The sequence below is a fragment of the Salmo salar genome, chromosome 21 (assembly GCF_965601325.2).
Source record: "Salmo salar chromosome 21, fSalSal1, whole genome shotgun sequence".
In the NCBI taxonomy this organism is placed as follows: Eukaryota; Metazoa; Chordata; class Actinopteri; order Salmoniformes; family Salmonidae; genus Salmo; species Salmo salar.
Window position 1 is genome coordinate 17,727,280 of NC_138311.1, and position 23,374 is coordinate 17,750,653.

General features: G+C 46.1%; 1 protein-coding gene across 6 annotated transcripts in view; it reads right to left on the reverse strand.

Moving 5' to 3' along the window:
• Position 1: 1 nt before the first annotated feature.
• Positions 2-23,374, reverse strand: part of LOC106581761 (neurabin-1) — a 37,184-nt gene continuing 13,811 nt past the window's right edge. Inside the window, exons 3-20 of one of the 6 annotated variants that reach the window (XM_014164043.3) lie at positions 15,052-15,184; positions 14,768-14,888; positions 14,225-14,329; positions 13,593-13,725; positions 12,726-12,884; positions 12,561-12,614; positions 12,148-12,377; positions 10,611-10,707; positions 6,554-6,698; positions 5,685-5,830; positions 5,160-5,490; positions 4,931-4,982; positions 4,776-4,847; positions 4,424-4,523; positions 3,394-3,438; positions 2,771-2,887; positions 1,878-2,066; positions 2-1,442 (exon numbers count right to left, since the gene is read on the reverse strand). In XM_014164043.3, the coding sequence (XP_014019518.3) occupies positions 1,284-1,442; positions 1,878-2,066; positions 2,771-2,887; positions 3,394-3,438; positions 4,424-4,523; positions 4,776-4,847; positions 4,931-4,982; positions 5,160-5,490; positions 5,685-5,830; positions 6,554-6,698; positions 10,611-10,707; positions 12,148-12,377; positions 12,561-12,614; positions 12,726-12,884; positions 13,593-13,725; positions 14,225-14,329; positions 14,768-14,888; positions 15,052-15,184 (2,388 nt within the window). In that variant the 3' untranslated portion in view covers positions 2-1,283. Of the gene's footprint in view, positions 1,443-1,877; positions 2,067-2,770; positions 2,888-3,393; positions 3,439-4,423; positions 4,626-4,775; positions 4,848-4,930; positions 4,983-5,159; positions 5,491-5,684; positions 5,831-6,553; positions 6,699-10,610; positions 10,708-12,147; positions 12,378-12,560; positions 12,615-12,725; positions 12,885-13,592; positions 13,726-14,224; positions 14,330-14,767; positions 14,889-15,051; positions 15,185-23,374 lie in introns of all 6 variants that reach the window. The other 5 variants (XM_014164041.3, XM_045704480.2, XM_014164042.3 and 2 more) reach the window with 5 other exon arrangements.

Below are 23,374 nucleotides of genomic sequence, written 5' to 3' on the forward strand. Positions count from 1 at the left end.
ATCTGGTGTGAGAATTTGTTTATTTTATGCTGCTTTTACAATATGTACCAAGAATAGAATAATAAGATCTATCTCTTTGTATTAGAACAAGTGGAGGGAATTAAACTAGTGTTTTTACATCCAAAATATAAACGAATCATTCTTGAATTTAAAATGTACATTGAAAAAAAATGCTTGGGTATGGACAAGCTCAACATGCACCCAACAGACACAGCCAACCATTCAATGGATTTATTGTCACAGGCGCACACACTTCCATGGACCCCCACACCCTGTCAGCAAGCAGTGCATGCAGTGTACAATAATATTGCATGTCTTGGTACCATCTCAGCAACACATAAACCTCTTCGGCACAATAGGACCACAGAGTAGTACATCCTCCATTCTCGAAACAGGCACAGTTGCGGAGGGGATCAGCAGCATTGTTTGTTGTCATTACTTGATTCCTTTCACTTAGCAAAAATTCTCTCATCCTAGTGGCTATTCTACTTAGTAGAAAAAGTATATATAAAATGATGAACCTTAATTATTTTTTAAAAGTTATGCAGTTAATCAAACAATGTATACACACCTTCTCACGCTTAGAAGCTTAAAAGACAATATAGTGCTTTTATCTCAATAACTGTACAAAGTTCCTGCAAGAAAAGATCTGTACATGGTTACAGGAAAGTTATGCTAGCAAAAATACAATATAAAAAAAACACAAAGCCGTACTGAATTCATTCCACTTGTTGTATGGGTAAATGTGCACAAATGCTGCAACTACATATCTGGAAACTTTTAAAATGGATAAAAGTACTTCTATAGCTTTATAGTGGTAAAAAAACATGTTGGGTTTTGTTCTTGGTCATCCCCCCACCAACACTTGTCAATATTACAGTATCACTTTCAGAAATCCCCGTTTCCCCAACCTATCACAACGATGACGTGATACAGATACTGCTGGAAACAGGACTGTCAGTGTGTTTGATTTGATTAAAAAGCAGAGCCAGCTTGTGTGTTCTTGTGAATAACCCAATGACAAATAGGGCTATTTTCAGATGATTCTTCCAATTAGCACATTAAATCAACACTGTTATGCTAGCGTTATCGTTACTGGCCATTATAGTCTCAGTACTGTGTGTGACTGTGCTTGTGCCCTCTTAGTAACTACTGTGAAGTGGATGGCACTTACGCAGGCCTATAGGTGAAACAGAACAAATACAGGGGTCATTGAATGTCCTGCCTCACTCGAGGGACATTGGGTTATGTTACGACAGAGAGTGGGTCACCTCTAGGGCAGCTCAGCAGACAGAGTCAGTGTTGGGAGGCAGCCTCCCACTGCGTCGTGCCTCCTTCTCCCTTTTCTCCCTCTGTTTCTCCAGCTTCTCCTGGGTCTTCCTCATGTCCTTCAGCTTCTTCTTGATGGTGGCCCGGTCACTCTGGCTGGACACACCCAGGGCCTGACGGGACAAACATCACGGGTCACATTCTAGAACACTACTTTCTGAAATGCATATAAACATCTGACAATTATCCTCTTGTTTATTATGTGTAATTTTCCTTATGCACCGTGTTAGTGTGAATTATTGTGCAATTCACCCAGTGTATGTTTGGCCATTAGGAGGCAGTCAAGGCCTTAGAAACCTGACTGATATTGAGATGAGCGAGATGCAAGACTTCTCTCTCACACGGTATCTGTGCGTGTGCAAGAGTTCCTTCCCACACTGTTCACAGCGTGGTAGCCAGGGCGCCAAAACACTGGAGAAGTGAAGCCTTGCGCTTCAACGCTCTTAGTTGTTGCAGAAATTGACCCACTATGCTTTTTACATCCATGTCATATCGCTGAGTCTACATTTACATTTTCTTTGGCCTTGTTGCTTGCGATGCCCTCTCACCTTCAACTTGTCACTGTCCAGGTGCATGAGCTGATGGCCATCCACACCCTTGGCAGTGAACTCAGGCGTGTATTGGTCCATGTTCATGCCCATCAACCAGTGACAGATTTGCTGATTGGTCCACTCTGAGACAGGGCGGTTCTGCCATTGGTACTCCTTCCCTGTGGGCACTGGCTCATCATCCAGGGTCTACGGAACACCAAGAAACACATGCCGTCCCAAGAAAACTAACCAAACAACAGTAACAACAATGGATTAAATAGCGAATCAATGTCAGTTACATGACAATATGTAAGCACAATATCAAAATATCATGGCACGGTGCAAAGTGTCTGAAATCCCATAAAAAAAGACGTGTACTGGTCAATTCAGTTTGTCACAACGCTGTTAAGTGGAAGAGGCCACGACATGCAGAGGGAGCGTGTTTGTTTTGTTCTACCTGGCATACCTGGCTTGTTTGAGTATGGTAGGCAGGGCTTTGGTCTTAACGTTTATCTGAGTATATAAAACAATCACTTATCAACTGAAACACCAACAAGATAAGCCATACAGCCACAAAACACAAGCATACACACAATCCAACACCATATACAAAGGAATGTTGCTTTCCGCTAAACAGACACAGGAGCAGCACAGGTCGTTCTAGGGTCTAAGGAGCCTCTTCTGCTAGTTCAGATAGTGCACATCAAGGACGCAAAGCTGAAGACAGAAACGTGTTTTAACACCACACATGCAACTTCCTTCTCCGGCGGCCATTCACAATTCCATCATCGCAGCCACAAGGGGGCAAAAAGCATGCTTTGAGACTGTCCCGTCTCAGAGACATCTGAGCAGCACCATCCCGCACGGGCTTTTGTGGACGTGGAACAAAGAGAGAGAGAGAGAGCACTCACCTCACTGGACGAGAAGACTAAAGTATGCGAGCGCCCAGGCAGATTGGGCTCTGCAACTAAGCCTGCGATGTCTGAACTGGGGCTGCCAGGGATTGAATCATCTATGACTGACAAACTCTGGAACAAGTGGAAACAAGGAGGAACGCATTAACTAGACAAACACATGGGTGGGTAAACAACAGTTCTTTACTCTGGGGAGTAAAGCTCTAGGGAAGAAGGGGATCCACAGTAGTACCGTAAACATGGAACTAAAGGTTGAGAACTACAAAAGTACATTTCTCTGAAGAAAAAGTGGTGTGCTTGCAAGCTTGTGAAGGATCGATTGATTCCTAGGATAGGATAACGTGAAGGTCACGAAACAAACAAACAAACTACTTCTACTACGACACTTAATACTAATCATCAAATCATGGGTGATATGAATGTGAAGTGTTAGATTCAGAATGCCCGACACACTACCACAAACCCAATTCCACTACGACGACACAAATCAAATCTGGGGGTATAATTAGTATGATCTAGATGCGACATGAACAACCACAACACTAGATGAAGGGTTAGTTCTAGTCTACCAGCTCCTCTAAGATTTGGGGGGGGGGGATAAAAAGGAAATCATACTGTACCAAATCTAACGAGCGACTGAATAAAGAGGACCAGGAGAGATTTGTCTGTTTTGAAAGAAGGACGGTTAGTGAGAGAGCTTGTCAAGTCGTTCTCCCGACTTTACACTGTGGATCACACTGCTCTAGCTTGCACAGGACCATGGGACACAAAGTAGAATCCCAGCCAGCAGAACCAGGGGGAGACCCTGTTTGTGGCCAACACTGCCCACACACTGTCCACTATCTCCCCATAGCCCTGGTGCTGTTGGCCTCCATCTACACCCCAGGCAACCTGGTTGTGAATTAGTCAGGCCTGTTTGAGTAGATGCATTTTAAAAAATGGGGATAATTCTGTGGTTGCTAAGCCATTGAAATGCCAGTGAATCCTCCTCCTCCTCTCTCTCTGATTAATAACGAGGCTACGTTTGAACTGCAATGTCATCATCCCTCGCTGGGAAACACGACACCAGCCGTCCGGCCGGCTGGCTGCTGCTGCTCATCTCTTGACTGGATTCTCTATTCATTTCCATGCAGAGCAGAAACCTTGAACTGTGGACTACTGACCAATGAATCACTGACTTATTACTGGCAAACATACCATGAATTGGTCCAGAAATGACGGAGAGGGGTCAGTTCAGTGACACAGGGAAGGCATTTCATTTCACTTTGTAGCAGCCAGAGCCATTTATTTAGAGAGTTAGGCCAACTTTTTGAATACTCAGTTGCATAGCATTGTTTAATCATCCCCCATGTGACGTTAATGGGGAGCTAACATGGCTGCCATAGAATGTTGTAGTGTCATGTAAAATGCATCATACTGGCCCAACTCTTTAAATCCATGGCTTTAGTAGTAGCTAATGAAATGTCATTTTGAGTCCCGGCTGGATTCGGCATACTAATTAAAATTGCTTAATACAATCTCTCCTTAATGCAAACATCTTCTGCTTCTGTTTGTTACCGGTGATTCTGAAATGACTAAACATCTGTGTCTAGATTATGAGTGCTTTTTCTTTACGTCTTTTGATGGGGTCAGCTGTGTGCGCGTGCTTACCTTGTTTTTGCGGTCCTGGCTCTGCTCGCTGCTGGTCTCAGTGGCTGCGTATGGTAGGCTGCTGCTGGAGGACGAAGGCTCCTTGTCCCTGTCTCGGTCTCTGTCCCCGAACCAGGAGAAGGGCATACAGGTGGGTATAGAGGTCATGGACTCAGAGGGGGACAGGTTCCCTCCAGATTCCTCCAGGAGCTCGGCAGAACCCCTGGGCATTAAGAAAATGAAGAAAAATATGTCTCCAAATGAAATGTTGTCTCTTCAATAGCATTAAGGTCCTCAGATAGCAGAGCTGTGAGTGTACGGTGATGACATAGCCAGGATGTGGTGACACAGTAGGCATAGTGACATGACATACCTGCTGTCCAGAGATGCTCGCATCGCCTCCTTGTCATTTTTCTTCCCTTTGCCACCAGACTTCCGAAGGCCACTGTTGGTTTTCAAAAGCTTTAGGTAACACAGGACTGACAGGACTGTCACATTGAAAACAAAATCATTCTCTCAGGCACTTACCCAAAAATTGTCTTTTTGGGTTTTCCTGCTGAAGAACTCTCATTTGTCTCATCTGTAACAGAGTCACATTTTCAAAAGAACATAATTATATCAACTGCTGCAAGCAGAGAGCCAGTAAGTGACATCAATATGGTGACCGTGGTGATAGTAGCAACATTTTGTTTTGTAAATGTACTGTGTGAGGAGAACGCTGTGGTTAGCAGACTGATCTCTGGATGTGGGACAGTACCTTTGAGCTCCTTGCCCTTCCCCTTGGACTCCCTTTTCTTGACACTGCGCAGGAGCCCTGAAGGGGAGTGTGGCGAGAGCGAAGAGGTATCTTTAGGCGGCGTCAGAGAAGGACTGCTCCCACCCTCGGCGCTGTTTCTCTGGGACGGGGGCAGGGAGGACCTGCTGGAGAGCTCCAGCTTGCTCCTGGATCTCTCCCCAGCCTCGGTGATCTCGTCCTTCTGGCCGTTCCCAGGGTAACAGATGGGCACTGGCAGGGACAGGCTCTCCTGGATGGACCTTCTCCTCCTGGCATAGTCCTCCTCTGCATCCTCCCCCTCTTCCTTGTACTCCTGGAGGGAAAAACACAGTCAGCAGTGATGACAAAAGAGACAAACCGTGTCCCAGTGATGGGACTGACACGTGAACATTGGTATTGAACATGCAGTCAATAGAAGGAGATGAGGAAGGATGTATCTATGAATTACCTAGCACTATTCACCCTGATATTATCTCCAAAATGAATGAGAGTACATTCTGAGCTGACCTGCGACTGGCAAGGGGACGCGTCAAGGTTCTCCTTCAGTTTGTTGCGAGACGGACGATTCCTCCTTGGGGCCAGTAAGCCCTTGGCCTTGTGTGCACTGGTGTCCAAGCGGTCAGTCTCAGGGACCAGCTCGCTCCAGTCTGTATCTGTGGAGGAGGGACAAAAACACAGCTTGGTACAATAGACGGCAGGCCTGGGAATTGTCAGGGACCTCATGATACGATATCACGTTACTGCAGATACGATTCAATACTGCGATTTGATGTTCCAACCATATTGCTGACTATGAGTCTGGTGCAGAGAGACGACAGTATGAGAAAACGAGTTTTGATCAGTCTGGGAAATAAAAGTGGTGAAAACATGTTGGCTCACTATCCTAAAATAATACTGCGATAAGTGACTGTCACTTTTTTGCTCCATCACTGCTACACGGGGTACACTATTCCCAGACACTGATTTTCAGAGACTGTGGCTGCTTCACAAATTGCACCCTATTCCCTATTTAGTGAGCTACTTCTGGTCAGGGCCCACTGGTTCACTGAGTGGACAAAACATTAGGAACAACTCTAATATTGAGTCTTTTGCCCTCAGAACTGCCTCAATTCTTTGGTGCATGGACTCGAGAAGGTGTTGAAGGCGTTCCACAGGGATGCCGGCTCATGATGACTCCAATACCTCTCATAGTTGTGTCAAGTTGGTGACATCAATAAGGGATCACAGCTTTCACCTGAATTTCACCTGGTCATCCTGTCATGTTCCTAATGTTTTGTGCACTCAGTGTATAGTAAAAAAGGTGGCATTTGAGACATATCCACACTCTCGCCCTCCTTTAGTGGTAAATGGAGGGTGACTCCTAGCCTCGTACTTACCTAACAGTAGAGAGTCCACAGACTGTGTGTTGGTGACGGGGCCTTCACTCCCCTGGCTGCTCCATCTCCTTTCCTCTGCAAAGTCCTGACCTGACTGGGTCTCCACGCGGTCAGCAGACGGACCGCTGCCCTCCAACACCGCTATCTGAGGAGAGAACCACAGAACGGACCGTCAACTCTCTCTCCTTCTCCACTAGGTCTGAACCCTCTCTCCTTCTCCACTAGGTCTGAACCCTCTCTCTCTCCTTCTCCACTAGGTCTGAACCCTCTCTCTCTCTCCTTCTCCACTAGGTCTGAACCCTCTCTCCTTCTCCACTAGGTCTGAACCCTCTCTCCTTCTCCACTAGGTCTGAACCATCTCTCCTTCTCCACTAGGTCTGAACCCTCTCTCTCTCCTTCTCCACTAGGTCTGAACCCTCTCTCCTTCTCCACTAGGTCTGAACCCTCTCTCTCCTTCTCCACTAGGTCTGAACCCTCTCTCCTTCTCCACTAGGTCTGAACCCTCTCTCCTTCTCCACTAGGTCTGAACCCTCTCTCCTTCTCCACTAGGTCTGAACCCTCTCTCCTTCTCCACTAGGTCTGAACCCTCTCTCTCTCTCTCTCTCTCCCATTCTCCACTAGGTCTGAACCCTCTCTCTCTCTCTCTCTCTCTCTCTCCTTCTCCACTAGGTCTGAACTCTCTCCTTCTCCACTAGGTCTGAACCCTCTCTCTCTCCTTCTCCACTAGGTCTGAACCCTCTCTCTCTCTCCTTCTCCACTAGGTCTGAACCCTCTCTCTCTCCCCTTCTCCACTAGGTCTGAACCCTCTCTCCCTCTCTCTCTCTCTCTCTCTCTCTCTCTCTCCCCTTCTCCACTAGGTCTGAACCCTCTCTCTCTCTCCTTCTCCACTAGGTCTGAACCCTCTCTCTCTCTCCTTCTCCACTAGGTCCGAACCCTCTCTCTCTCTCCTTCTCCACTAGGTCCGAACCCTCTCTCTCTCTCCTTCTCCACTAGGTCTGAACCCTCTCTCTCTCTCCTTCTCCACTAGGTCTGAACCCTCTCTCCTTCTCCACTAGGTCCGAACCCTCTCTCTCCTTCTCCACTAGGTCTGAACCCTCTCTCCTTCTCCACTAGGTCTGAACCCTCTCTCCTTCTCCACTAGGTCTGAACCCTCTGTCCTTCTCCACTAGGTCTGAACCCTCTGTCCTTCTCCACTAGGTCTGAACCCTCTGTCCTTCTCCACTAGGTCTGAACCCTCTGTCCTTCTCCACTAGGTCTGAACCCTCTGTCCTTCTCCACTAGGTCTGAACCCTCTGTCCTTCTCCACTAGGTCTGAACCCTCTCTCCTTCTCCACTAGGTCTGAACCCTCTCTCCTTCTCCACTAGGTCTGAACCCTCTCTCCTTCGCCACTAGGTCTGAACCATCTCTCCTTCTCCACTAGGTCTGAACCCTCTCTCTCTCTCTCTCTCTCCTTCTCCACTAGGTCTGAACCCTCTGTCCTTCTCCACTAGGTCTGAACCCTCTCTCCTTCTCCACTAGGTCTGAACCCTCTCTCCTTCGCCACTAGGTCTGAACCATCTCTCCTTCTCCACTAGGTCTGAACCCTCTCTCTCTCTCTCTCTCCTTCTCCACTAGGTCTGAACCCTCTGTCCTTCTCCACTAGGTCTGAACCCTCTCTCCTTCTCCACTAGGTCTGAACCCTCTCTCTCTCCTTCTCCACTAGGTCTGAACCCTCTCTCTCTCTCCTTCTCCACTAGGTCTGAACCCTCTCTCCTTCTCCACTAGGTCTGAACCCTCTCTCCTTCTCCACTAGGTCTGAACCATCTCTCCTTCTCCACTAGGTCTGAACCCTCTCTCTCTCCTTCTCCACTAGGTCTGAACCCTCTCTCCTTCTCCACTAGGTCTGAACCCTCTCTCTCCTTCTCCACTAGGTCTGAACCCTCTCTCCTTCTCCACTAGGTCTGAACCCTCTCTCCTTCTCCACTAGGTCTGAACCCTCTCTCCTTCTCCACTAGGTCTGAACCCTCTCTCCTTCTCCACTAGGTCTGAACCCTCTCTCTCTCTCTCTCTCTCTCCCATTCTCCACTAGGTCTGAACCCTCTCTCTCTCTCTCTCTCTCTCTCTCCTTCTCCACTAGGTCTGAACTCTCTCCTTCTCCACTAGGTCTGAACCCTCTCTCTCTCCTTCTCCACTAGGTCTGAACCCTCTCTCTCTCTCCTTCTCCACTAGGTCTGAACCCTCTCTCTCTCCCCTTCTCCACTAGGTCTGAACCCTCTCTCCCTCTCTCTCTCTCTCTCTCTCTCTCTCTCTCCCCTTCTCCACTAGGTCTGAACCCTCTCTCTCTCTCCTTCTCCACTAGGTCTGAACCCTCTCTCTCTCTCCTTCTCCACTAGGTCCGAACCCTCTCTCTCTCTCCTTCTCCACTAGGTCCGAACCCTCTCTCTCTCTCCTTCTCCACTAGGTCTGAACCCTCTCTCTCTCTCCTTCTCCACTAGGTCTGAACCCTCTCTCCTTCTCCACTAGGTCCGAACCCTCTCTCTCCTTCTCCACTAGGTCTGAACCCTCTCTCCTTCTCCACTAGGTCTGAACCCTCTCTCCTTCTCCACTAGGTCTGAACCCTCTGTCCTTCTCCACTAGGTCTGAACCCTCTGTCCTTCTCCACTAGGTCTGAACCCTCTGTCCTTCTCCACTAGGTCTGAACCCTCTGTCCTTCTCCACTAGGTCTGAACCCTCTGTCCTTCTCCACTAGGTCTGAACCCTCTGTCCTTCTCCACTAGGTCTGAACCCTCTCTCCTTCTCCACTAGGTCTGAACCCTCTCTCCTTCTCCACTAGGTCTGAACCCTCTCTCCTTCGCCACTAGGTCTGAACCATCTCTCCTTCTCCACTAGGTCTGAACCCTCTCTCTCTCTCTCTCTCTCCTTCTCCACTAGGTCTGAACCCTCTGTCCTTCTCCACTAGGTCTGAACCCTCTCTCCTTCTCCACTAGGTCTGAACCCTCTCTCCTTCGCCACTAGGTCTGAACCATCTCTCCTTCTCCACTAGGTCTGAACCCTCTCTCTCTCTCTCTCTCCTTCTCCACTAGGTCTGAACCCTCTGTCCTTCTCCACTAGGTCTGAACCCTCTCTCCTTCTCCACTAGGTCTGAACCCTCTCTCTCCTTCTCCACTGGGTCTGAACCCTCTCTCCTTCTCCACTGGGTCTGAACCCTCTCTCTCCTTCTCCACTGGGTCTGAACCCTCTCTCTCCTTCTTCACTACGTCTGAACCCTCTCTCTCTCTCTCCTTCTCCACTAGGTCTGAACCCTCTCTCTCTCTCTCCTTCTCCACTAGGTCTGAACCCTCACTCTCTCTCTCCTTTTCCACTAGGTCTGAACCCTCTCTCCTTCTCCACTAGGTCTGAACCCTCTCTCCTTCTCCACTAGGTCTGAACCCTCTCTCCTTCTCCACTAGGTCTGAACCCTCTCTCCTTCTCCACTAGGTCTGAACCCTCTCTTACTCTCCTTCTCCACTAGGTCTGAACCCTCTCTTACTCTCCTTCTCCACTAGGTCTGAACCCTCTCTTACTCTCCTTCTCCACTAGGTCTGAACCCTCTCTTACTCTCCTTCTCCACTAGGTCTGAACCCTCTCTCTCTCTCTCCTTCTCCACTAGGTCTGAACCCTCTCTCCTTCTCCACTAGGTCTGAATCCTCTCTCCTTCTCCACTAGGTCTGCCCCCCCCCCACAGCGCCCTCTCTCCTTCTCCACTAGGTCTGAACCCTCTCTCCTTCTCCACTAGGTCTGAACCCCCCCCTCCCGGTCTGCCCTCTCTCCTCCACTAGGTCTGAACCCTCTCTCCTTCTCCACTAGGTCTGAACCCTCTCTCTCCTTCTCCACTAGGTCTGAACCCTCTCTCTCCTTCTCCACTAGGTCTAAACCATCTCTCCTTCTCCACTAGGTCTAAACCATCTCTCCTTCTCCACTAGGTCTGTTCTAATATTCCAGTCTCTTTCTCATAATTTGTAAATGAGAACTTTTTCTCAACTGGCCTACCTGGTTAAATAAAGGTGAAATTAAAAAGAAATAATATGTTCCTCTCACCCTGTCCTGCAGGCTTTCAAGCTGCTCCTTGTACCATCGATCCTTCTCATCTAGAACTTTCTTCAGCTCCTCCTCCTTCTTCACAAAGTCAATCTCCCTGGAAAGGAATCAGACCATTAGACTTCAAAATCATTCCACTGACGTGTGGACATACAGTGCATTCGGCAAGTATTCAGACCCCTTCCCTTTTTCTACATTTTGCTACTTTACAGCCTTGTTCTAAAATTAATTAAATTAATGTTTTCCTCATCAATCTACACACAATACCCCATAATGACAAAGTGAAAACAGGTTTTAAGAAATGTTTGCAAATGTAATAAAAATAAAAACAAATACCTTATTTACATTAGTATTCAGACCCTTTGCTATGAGACTTGAAATTGAGCTCAGGTCAAGGTCCCCAAGAACACAATGGCCTCCATCATTCTTAAATGGAAGAAGTTTGGAACCACCAAGACTCTTCCTAGAGCTGGCCGCCCAGCCAAACTGAGCAATCGGGGGAGAAGGGCCTTGGTCAGGGACCAAGAACCCGATGGTCACTCTGACAGAGCTCCAGAATTCCTCTGTGGAGATTGGAGAACCTTCCAGAAGGACAACCCTCTTGGAGTTTACAAAAGGCACCTAAAGGATTCTCAGACCTTGAGAAACAATATTCTCTGGTCTGATGAAACCAAGATTGAACTCTTTGGCCTGAATGCAAAGTGTCACGTCTGGAGGAAACCTGGGTGAAACCTACCCTACGGTGAAGCACGGTGGTGGCAGCAGGGACTAAGAGACAAGTCAGAATCAAGGGAAAGATGAACGGAGAAAAGTACAGAGAGACCCTTGATGCAAACCTGAGCGCTCAGGACCTCAGATTGGGGTGAAGGTTCAACTTCCAACAGGACAACAACCATAAGCACACAGCCAAGACAATGCAGGAGTGGCTTGGGGACAAGTCTCTGAATGTCCTTGAGTGGCCCTGCCAGAGCCTGGATTTGAACCCAATCGAACATCTCTGGAGAGACCTGAAAATAGCTGCGCAGCAACGCTCCCCATCCAACCTGACAGAGCTTGAGAGGATTTGCAGTGATGAATGGGAGAAACTCCCCAAATACAGGTGTGCCAAGCTTGTAGTGTCATACCCAAGAAGACTCGAGGCTGTAATCACTGCCAAAGGTGCTTCAACAAAGTACTGATTAAAGGGTCTGAATACTTCTGTACATGTGATATCTTATTTTTTTTGCAAAAACGTATACAAACCTGTTTTTTCTTTGTCATTACGGGGTATTGTGTGTAGATTGATGAGGGGGGAAAAATGATTTAATCCATTTTAGAATAAGGCTGTAACGTAATAAAATGTGGAAAAAGTCAAGGGATCTGAATACTTTCCAAATGCACTGGACTGTACTTTCTATACAACATGACTCAGCATAGAGGAAGTGGAAGAATGCCTTCAGCTTGATCAGAGTGAGGGAAGCACAGGTCAACACAAGTCAAGACTTCGAATGCAATAATGCACTTCTAAATAACTTCACCCTAAGTGAACTCAACTCACTTCTGCTGGTAATCTTTGAGAAGTTTCTTGGCCTTGTTGTATTTCTTGTCCAGGGCCTCGTACTGGCTCTGGGTCTCAGACAGGTGCTCGTTGACAGTTTTACACAGAGCCTGGGCCTCTAGCCAGTACCCTTCCAGATTCAACATTTTCTCATTGCTGCTCTCAATCTTCTGCTCCAACTCAGCCACTCTCGTCTCCCTGGATGCTTTGTCCTCCTCGGACGACCTTAACTGTAGAGGTATTGTATGTATTTTTAGTACCTAAATCTAAGGGCTTCGCATCAACAAGTACAATCAACATATTCAAATCATTACGGTCAGTCAGACGAGACAGACAGACGACAAGTTGGTCAGCGGCCGGGCGACAGATACTCATGTTTATGAAAGAGTAGCTTGCTCTTCAGATGTACATACCTTTTCCTTCAGTTGGTTTATTGCCGCTGTTCCTAAGCTGTGTTTCAGCTGGAGCTAGGGTGAAGAAAGAAACCATTTAAGTAACAGAAACAAGCACATTTCACACAAACAATTACACATCCACCATAATATAAACCTGTGATAATACTAAATCAGGTGAATTACCTCCTGGAATTTTAAGCCCATCTGCGTGGAGTCCATGTTGAAGGGCATGAACATGGCCTCTGTCTCCGGCAGGTCAAACACCTCCGCCGTCCTTCCGCCGGAGAAACTAGACCCTAGCATATCTTCCTCCTCTCCGTCTTCCTCCTCGTAGTGCTCCTCCTGAAACATAACCAACCACAACCACACGATGACATCACACGGCCAGTCACCTAGCCACGCCCACGTGGCGCCCTGCGGCTCGGCACCCAGCGGGGAGGTATGGGTAATCACTACATCATATCGCGGTGTTACCGTGACGGCCCGCAGAGAGCAGAGCGGGAGCCCCGTGTCAGAAGGAAACTCATCTCTGCGTCAACATGTTCCATCACACAACCAACCCCAGACATGAGGCAACACAGGGAAAAACACTGCATAAATCCCCACACAACTCATTGACTTGCATTCCTACACAGAAATAATCAAATATCTTCCCATTTTGTCACCCACCACCAACCGCACAGCTCCTTGTACACGAGTAGCCCAGTATTGAAGTAGATGCATGCGTATGAAGTATGTTCCACAACGGGACATGTATATATATATGACCTTTTAAGAGATCCAATAGGCTTAAGCTTTGTCTTGCTTTTCCAGGAGCCCTACCTTTCTGTACTCAGTTCCTCTGTAAATAAAGGCTTGTGGTTGCTTGTGCTTTTGAAAAGCAAACATTGCACAATTCCAGCAGGCTCCAGCAGCCAGACCATCCCCCCCCCCCCAGGGTGACAACACACCATGCTTATTCACTGCTACCTTCCCGGCTGGAGTGTGACTGGACTGGGCTAACCACAGGGCCAGGGGCCAGGGTTGGGTGAGGCCGCCCAGGTGACTCACCTCCTCGGTGGACTGTTCGTAGGGGTCGTCCCGGTGCTGCTGCTCCTGCTGGCTCTTCTCCTGCTCCAGAGTCTCGCTGATCAGACGCGCCACCTCGCTCTGTGTCCCCGGCTTCTCCCGGCCAATCAGAAAGCTGTTTGTGTGAGAGCGTGGTGGGTCAGCGTGAAGAGGGGTAGAACCAGCAGACGCCTGGCTGGTCGATGACATTCCCTTTGCTCTAAGCCTTGGCATACCAGTTTAGTTACAATCATAATAGCTGACTCATGCTGATAAGAGTCATTGTAAATGTAAGGCAAAACGGATTAAACCTGTTTATTGAACTTTTCGTTTCGTTTGCCTACGGTCAATCATTTACCTGCGTCCTATGTGGGCTGCTCTCTTTGTGTAGGCTTGAGGCACACTCAGTATAAAATAATAAAAACAAACCCATTTACTCTTTCAACATTTCTCAAGGATATTTATTCTCCTCCATTCATACCCGAACAACTTTAAAACGATAGCTATGGGGTCATTCACTGGTAGGCTACCGGACGGCCACACGTATAATCTCAGAACACAGGGGCCGAGGTTAGTCACACCTAGGATCATAACGACTTATTCCAAAAGGACTACTGAAGCTGGACTGAGCTCACCTGACCGTTCCTTTCGTGTTCTTCAGGACTGTAGCAGCAAACAGCTGAGTCACTCCCACCAGACTGATCCCATCCACCTCCACTATCTGGTCATTCACCTGGATCCTAGTGTGGAAGGACAACATGTAATCGTATGTTGGAAAGGGGGCGTGTAATCGACAAGGGATGCACTGTAACCATGTTGTAGTAACTCTTTTCCTTTTTTTCGGTGAACAAATTCTTCCAGCTGGCATCGCAACACAAGGCCAGATTCCCTGGGAAGCGGAAGGAGCTATTTTCCTTCGCTGCCTTACAGGGTTATAAATACAGCCAGTTGCTTAGAAATGGTGTCTGAAGACCATGGGGAAATGAAGCATTTGTACCCTTTCACATCCCGACAGTGCTGTGGATCATGGTGATGGCTCTATAATGCACCCAGAGACAGTTCCAGGTGTCTACTGTACAACACATTTTAACTGCCAAGGTTAAAACATGGTTCAAATGGGAATGCTTCTGTTAAGCACTGTAGAGCGCAACGCGCTCCCCCAGGGGGTGGGGCATCACCTGCCATCCCGTTCAGCCGCTCCCCGCTCTGTTATGGTCTTCACAAAGATTCCCAGTTTCTCCAGGCCCTGGTCAGCTCCCACTCCCATCCCTATGATACTGATGCCCAGGCCGTTATCTCCTGTGGGACAAACAAGGATGTGGAGTTAGAATGGATGGATGGGACCCTTGTGATGATAATGCTGCTCTTTGCCAGGGCGGCCTTGTAAAAAGAAAATCTCAGATGGTACTCAGAGACAATTGGATTAATAAAGGAAAGATGAAATACAGACGAGAACACGGACCCTTTTCAATTTCCACGGGGAATACGTCCATCTTCTCCACCCTCTTCTCCAGCTCGTACTCAGCCGACGCGGCCACGGGGTCCACCTCATCGTTGCGCCGGTCGTATTCCTCGTTAGAGTAGGTGCTGAACACCTGCAGTGTGGAAACAAGCACAAGAGGGCTTACAACAAGGCTCACCACAGCGTCCCCACACTCCAACAACAAGCAATGGACTTAAAAGGTTAACTCTCAACCCCAATTTCAACCTTTGCCCGACCCCTTAAAAAAAAAAAAAAAGAAATGCATTCAGGTGAGAATTGCTCTTAAATATTCATTTTGGCGGTGGGTAAACATAGTTGTACCTGATCCCAACACTTTCTCACTCTGATAATAGAATTATGAGCATCACGAACAAATACGGCTCTGGACAGCTAGTTAGCTCACAGTGGTAAAGCGCCGAGTTCCTGACATCTATTGCCACTTGCGGTGTAAGTTTGAATCCTCCAATGGACTCATATTTATTGCAGTATTGTGTTGGGAAGAAAAGTGCAATCATCACTTTGAATATTAAGATTAGTGGCTCAATTCGATCCAACCCTCATTGCAGTATTTACCCAGTAGCTCTTTTTCCAGTGGTCAAATACACACACAAAATGGTCTTGGGTACTGTATAAAAACCTACAACTACTACCAGGTGTGACCCCTCTCACAGGTATGCTTTAACTTTCAGAATTAGAAGTGTGTGGGCACGGAATGAATATGGTATATAAAGGATAAAAACAATTATTTAAAAAAACATCTGCCCCATGTGGGATTAGAATTTACAACCACTGAACTACTTTGCAAAAAAAAAATATATATGAACTGAAATATTACATTTACATAAGTATTCAGACCCTTTACTCAGTACTTTGTTGAAGCACCTTTGGCAGCGATTACAGCCTTGAGTCTTCTTGGGTATGACACTACAAGCTTGGCACACCTGTATTTGGGGAGTTTCTCCCATTCATCTCTGCTCTCTCAAGCTCTGTCAGGTTGGATGGGGAGCGTCGCTGCACAGCTATTTTCAGGTCTCTCTAGAGATGTTCGATCGGGTTCAAGCCCGGGCTCTGGCTAGGCCACTCAAGGACATTCAGAGACTTGTCCCACTCCTGTGTTGTCTTGGCTGTGTGCTTAGGGTCGTTGTCCTGTTGGAAGGTGAACCTTCGCCCCAGTCGGAGGTCCTGAGCGCTCTGGAGACGGTTTTCATCAAGGATCTCTGTACTTTGCTCGGTTCATCTTTGCCTCAATCCGGACTAGTCTCCCAGTTCCTGCCGATGAAAAACATTCCCACAGCATGATGCTGCCACCACCATGATGCACCGTAGGGATGGAGCCAGGTTTCATCCAGATGTGACACTTGGCATTCAGGCCAAAGAGTTCAATCTTGGTTTCATCAGACCAGAGAATATTGTTTCTCGTGGTATGAAAGTTTTTAGGTGACTTTTGGCAAACTCCAAGCGGGCTGTCATTTTACTGAGGAGTGGGTTCCATCTGGCCACTCTACCATAAAGTCCTGATTGGTGGAGTGCTGCAGAGATGGTTGTCCTTCTGGAAGGTTCTCCCATCTCCACAGAGGAACTCTGGAGCTCTGTCAGAGTGACCATCGGGTTCTCGGTCACCTCCCTGACCAAGGCCCTTCTCCCCAGATTGCTCAGTTTGGCCCGGCGGCCAGCTCTAGGAAGAATCTTGGTGGTTCCAAACTTCTTCCATTTAAGAATGATGGAGGCCAATTCCTTCAACCTCATTGTTTTGTTTTTGCTCTGACATGCACTGTCAACTGTGGGACGTTATATAGAAAGGTGTGTGCCTTACCAAATTATGTCCAATCAACTGTATTTACCACAGGTAGACTCCAAGTTATAAAAACATATCAAGGATGATCAATGGAAACAGGATGCACCGGAGCTCAGTGACGATACTCATAGCAAAGGGTCTGAATATTTACGTAAATAAGGTATTTCTGTATTTTATTTTTTCTGTATTTTATTTTTAATACATTTTCGCTTTGTCATTATGGGCTAAGTTAAATTGAGTTAATTTTAGAATAAGGCTGTAACGTAACAAAATGTGGAAAAAGGGAAAAGGTCTGAATACTTTCTCAAATGCACTGTAAGAAACGGTAAGCAAATACATTTAAATTTGGTCATACGCGGCAATGTGCCTTACTGCCTTTTGAATTTTGTGTAACGTCAGTTGTCTAGTCAAGAAAGCGTCATGCTAAATATATTGGCACACTTCACTTACCAAGACCATTACCAAATAAGTCATGCTGTCACCAGCTTTTATAGTAAGCCTTGAGGTGGTACCACCCAGCACATCTAGAAGAGAGTGTATTTCATATCGAACCCCTCCCTTGAGGTGGTACCACCCAGCACATCCAGAAGAGTGTATTTCATATCGAACCCCTCCCTTGAGATGATGTAGGTGCCTCTACATCACGATTTCAATGGTAGAATTGAACCTCTAGGGGCAAAATAGACTAGATTTACTACTAAAAGACCAAAATATATGACTTTGGAACAAACTTAAAATGAAGACCAGAATTGGTGTTTCATTATAACTAAGCCAAAAACATTTGGTTTTCAATTATTTTTTATTTACTTCATGAAAGATTCTCTGTAATAAGGGCCAGACACATTTTCTGTCTGTCTGTACTCATAAAACGAGTGTTATTCTCTAAAATAGGCCTGTTCTGCTTAAAACTATTCTATTTATCAGTCTCTACTGTGGTTATGAGTTTCAATAAATACGAAGCAGACTAGGCCTTGAGGTCTCAAACTAACCCTTCTTCATTAGTTATCAATAAAAATAAAGTGATCCCAGTACCATCAACAGTTGTTCACCCTTTGTATTGCCAGTGAAAGAAGCCTCTGTCTCTTATTTTTCAGACAGTGAGGTAGCTCAGTGTCTCACCAGTTTACAGCAAACAGACGCGCTGAGGCATACAAATGCCCGTATGCACAAAGACGCACTGTTCCAGGGATTTCATGAAGGTTTAAAGAACCTATGATTTGAGCAGACATAACATAGCAGGCTGGTTCAGTCTCAGTTCACTGACGATGTGGCTGATTTGTTGTTAGGACCCTAGTTGCACACACAGTATGGCAGGCAAAGAACGCCCCGCGAGAAAGTAGGCCACAGCTGGGAGGAAAAGAGGAATAGATGTGGCAAAGAGCAATGCTCTGTGGCAACAGGTGGTAATCCTCAGTGCTAAAATGAAGAGATAACATGAACAGCGGACAGAAAGCCTGTATTCAGTCCCCAATCTTCTGCTCTCTGCCAGGTTTCATTGCAGGTTGGCCATTTCTATGATTAAATCAAACATAGCATACTATGGTATAAATACTAAAGTATTTACTGTAGAGTTTTTGCAGACTTTACTGTTTTATTTACAGTTAACTATAGTATAAATAGTGTAGTAAAAGAAAAATGTAGTATATATACACACTATAGTAATTAGTGTAGTGTTTTTGCAGATTGTAGTATACTGCAGTGTTTCTGCAGAAATTTCTGTAGTATTTACTATAGTGTTTTTGTTGCATTATCTTTGACATAGAAGTGAAACCTCCTGGAGAAACACTAAAATAGCAAAGTTTCCATAAACTGTAGGTTGGTTGGTAGGTAGGTAGGACTGGGGTCTGAACAGATAGTTCAGAGATTCTGCTCTATAACCTGTACTGAACAAAATATGGTCTATACTTGGCATGTAGGTTTCTTACTTATGGATGGCACAAATGGGATATGGGGAGGGATATGGGGAGGGTATATGCAAATTAAACACTCTAGTATTTACTATAGTTAAAAAAGTGTCATGTTTTGCAGACCTTCCTGTAGTATTTGCTAGTGTTTTTTTTTGTTGGATAGTACTGTAGTATATGCTATAGTATTCTACAGTATACTACAACATTCTATAGTAAGTACTACACATGATCGATGGATACTAGAGTGTGTAGTATAGTATTCTACAGTATACTACAGTTTACTCCAGAATTACAGTATATAGTATGTACTGTAGTATTGTATATTAAAATTTAAGTATTTTGGGAATCTGGGTTTGGCGGATGTCAGGAAACCCCTACCTGGCAGAATGCATAGTGCCAACTGTAAGGTTTGGTGGAGGAGGATCTGGGGCTGCTTTTCATGGTTCGGGCTAGGCCCCTTAGTTCCAGTGAAGGAATATTTAATGGTATCTTTCAGACGATTCTGTACTTCCAACATTGTGGCAACAGTTTGGGGAAGGTCCTTTCCTGTTTCAGCATGACAATGCCCCCGTGCACAAAGCGAGGTCCGTACAGAAATGGTTTGTGAGATCGGTGTGGAAGAACTTGACTGGCCTGCACAGAGCCCTGACCTCAACCCCATCAAACACCTTTGGGATGAATTGGAATGCCGACTGCGAGCCAGGCCTAATCGGACAAAATCAGTGCGTGACCTCACTAATGACCTCACTAATACATCTAGTGAAAAGCCTTCCCAGAAGAATGGCGGCTGTTATCGCAGCCTCCATATTAATGCCCATGATTTTGTAATGAGATGTTCGATGAGCAGGTGTCCACATACTTTTGGTCATGTAGTGTATGTATCCGACCTATCTAAAGCAGCCTGGGCTGTGGGCTCCAAGGCCTTTATGGCATGTTGTCTCTTCCTCAGTCACAATGTGATATCCAGCCAGAGAGACAGAGCCAGAGCAAGCAGTGCAGCCAGATGGGAATTCAAAGCTGCTTTTTACAGATGAGCACAGGTCTGCTCTGGGACATCACCAGTAACACAGTAAGCTCTACTGATCACAGGGATGGAGGGACAGTCAAGAATAAATCAGCCCACATACAGCAGTCTTCGCTCTTCAGCTTTGATTTTTTTTCGGACATCCTGTGTCAAGAACTCTGGGAAACTGCAGATTTGTTTGGGTTTAAAAGAAAAGGAATGCTGACGAGTCTACAACTGTCAAAGCCAAAGGAATGAACTCAGTCGAGTGTGGATTCTGTTCTCCCTCATTTCTAAGGCATGGGGTCAGCTTCAAGTGTGACCTCACTGAAACAGTGCTCTCCATACATGGACAGAGTAGTTGTTACCTCATGCATCCACAGTGTCTGGACCCTACCCAATGCCCTCACTATGTTATTACAACTCAATGAAGGGCTCAGAAAAGAGGGGCCCCACTGTCCAAGTCAGAGAACTTTAAATCGAGTAGAGAATACCAGAGACAAACAAAAACTGGCTTAGTTATTCTCAGAGGATAGATGTAAAGCCTGGCATCAACTGACAGTCCATGGTTTGGGAAGTTAGACGTCTAACTGGGAGAGACTTATCCTCTCTCTCCATGGCGGTTCATGGCCGTTGTGATCTCCGAGTGCTCCCCCAGATGTCGTGAGTGGTGCGGACGTATGGTCCAGGAGATTAAAGCAAGCCATCCTCAGAGAGAAACAGGAGGTTGCCGTCTGCCGAGGCTGGCAGAGTGGGACTGAGCAAGGCTATATAGGATTAGAACTGGGTTCGTTCGGAAGCTTGGCTGGAGTCGTAGTGAGAAGGCTGCACGATGTAATCCAGTAAGCATTTCCACAGCCTGAGGTCTGGATCCCAGGAGCGTGTCTGGACTTGAGGAACCAGGCAGGCCAGACGGTCGGTCGTCTCCTACACCCACTGTCTCTGTGTAGACTACTATGGGTTTCTCACATGAACATTCCTAGTGTAAACAGATTGGAAACCAAAGGGTTTGTACACACTACTGCAATTTTGTGGTGAAGGGAAGAATGCTATTTATGAAGCCTCATCCCCCTCCTATAAGCCCAGCTCTATTCTCCTCGTCATTTTATTAGAGGTAGATCTCGCTTTTGACCGTGTCTGTGGGTATAATTTAGTTTTAGCTGAACACTATCCTCTGCATCCTCTCCTCCTCAAAGGCAAGGCCATCTCATGGAGTATTCAGATTAGAGTGGATTTGCCAAATAATACAGGGCGTACAAATGTTCTCTAGTATTTCAAAGGAAAACAGTTCAGTCAAAGCACATCAGTCCTTGGTTTATCTGACACGCACACACACACACACACACATTTTAAAAAAGGTTGAGAACAGTGTGCTCTACAAAAGTAATTATTTACATGAACAACCAGGCAGATCAGTTTTGGATTTAATTAACAGTTAAAATCCAAACAAATCAATAAAACGAAAGCAGACAGAAATGTCATTAAGGATGAATAAGGCTTGGTTTTGGGGGTTTACAGTAATTAGGTGGAGAAAATGTAACTGTGGAACACACTGATGAATCCCAGGCTTCAGTTGGACTCTGCAGCACTGCAGTGGTTTTGCTTGGCTTCTTCCCTTGCACTTTTTCTGTCCGACTTTCCTGTTGCCATGGAATACTTCCAGCTATTCGGAACAACGTTCCTTTCTCTGCGGCTGAAACCTAATCACTCAAGCACTGTCTTGTGTGGTAGACACAAGAAAAAGACTCAGAAATCAAATCTCTTTATTAGCCCCGAAAAAAAACACAGCTTGCTGTTGTTATCACCGATCTCCTGTTACCATGTGAAACCCCCATTTACCTTTATCTCTGTGTGCAGGCCAGGTGGTTGGGCAGGTAAGGGTCACCATTGGTTCCAATTCTGGAAGCCCAACTTTCAGTGGAACATCACTTAGCCTACACCGACCAGGACTAGCAGATTCAAAATCCATTGGTCAAGCACACTGCATTTCCTTTGACTACTTGGCTGAAAGCTTGGCAATTAATGTAGCATTAGTTTTTATTGTTGTTGTGCCTCTACATCTTTAATGGGGTGGCAGAAGCTGTGAAGTGGCTTGGTGAACCCTAGTGCCATCTGCTTCATATTTTCTCTTTCTCCGCGTCTTGTGAAAGCCCGTCTCTCAGCACGCCTGGCTTGATCATCCACCTTCAACCACCACAGAGGGCTGCTGTCCCCCCCCCCCCCCCCCACACACACACACACACACACACACACACACACACACACACACACACACACACACACACACACACACACACACACACACACAAAAAAACTTTCCCCTCTCCCGTTATCCCTTCCCCCCAAAAAAATACCACTGTGGGAAATGAGTCAGCAGCTGAGAGGGAAACTAACCAGAGAATGCAGCACCGCACCAGGGCACCAAAGCGAGCACAGAGCACTGGATCGGGAGGAGCACATTACGTAAGCAGCTCTACAAATGAAAACATGCTGTGGGAACGGGAAAGGGGTCTGGTGCGGATCATACAGTAATTAGGAAAGAAAGCATGCCACCAAGTTATTCAGTCCTGAATAAACCCAGCACAGAATAGGTCCAATATTTCCTGCTAGCGTGCTCTACAAAAACATAGGACCAGATAAGCATATACATTGGTTGGATAACAAAAACTATGTCAAGTAGGCCTACTTTAGAACTCTACCTTGGAAGAAATAAACAATGAATGAATCACTCTGGAAAAGAAAGATACTGACTGGCTGTTTAATTGGGACAAAGAGGCCATACCCTAACCCTGTGTTTGGTGATGTGGAGTCCGAGAAAGATAGAATGCAGCGTAATTCCAGTTTGGAATCAGATATGTGACTTGTTTCAGGAAACTAGGTGTATGTCGCACATCACTACTTCACAGGAGCACCATTTCTTTTAAAAATCAAAATGCCTTCTGGAACATGTGAACTTTCATGTGCCTTAATAACAAATTTGTACACCATCTGTAAATAAGAATAAAATGGTTAAAATGACTAGCTAAAAAGACAGCAGCCTTCGCGCTAGCCATGATTGGCTGAGATAATGCTGAGAGTTTGGATTGGTCTACCATCTGACACAGGTCTGTCTATAACATGAGCTGGTCAGTATGTGTAGGTAATCATTTTTAACGCAGATTTTTTGAAATATATCACGTCGTAGAACTGCATAAGTGCTGTTCTCCACTTTCGGGAGGACCGAGTTTTGAAATTCTGGTTTTGAATTAGAGTATGATATTAGAGTATGATAGCTAAGGAGATTGAATTAGAGTATGATAGCTAAGGAGATTGATTGCAAATATGCAGACAGGGTCGAAAAGAGAACACACACTTGTCTATGGATTACATCTTCAAGCTAAGGGGCAACCATGAGGGAGAAGGAGAAGTGTCCATCCATATATACGGGTAAGAGAGTCTAGCTAGCTACATTTTCTGATATCTCACGCTTCTAATTTTGTCAGAAAGTTGTTTTCATTTAAAGTTAGTGTACTGTTAGCTAGCTAGCTAACGTTACATGAATGATCTGTGTAGTAATATTATTCTTATCTCAGAGCCATTTGTATTGTTAGTTATAGC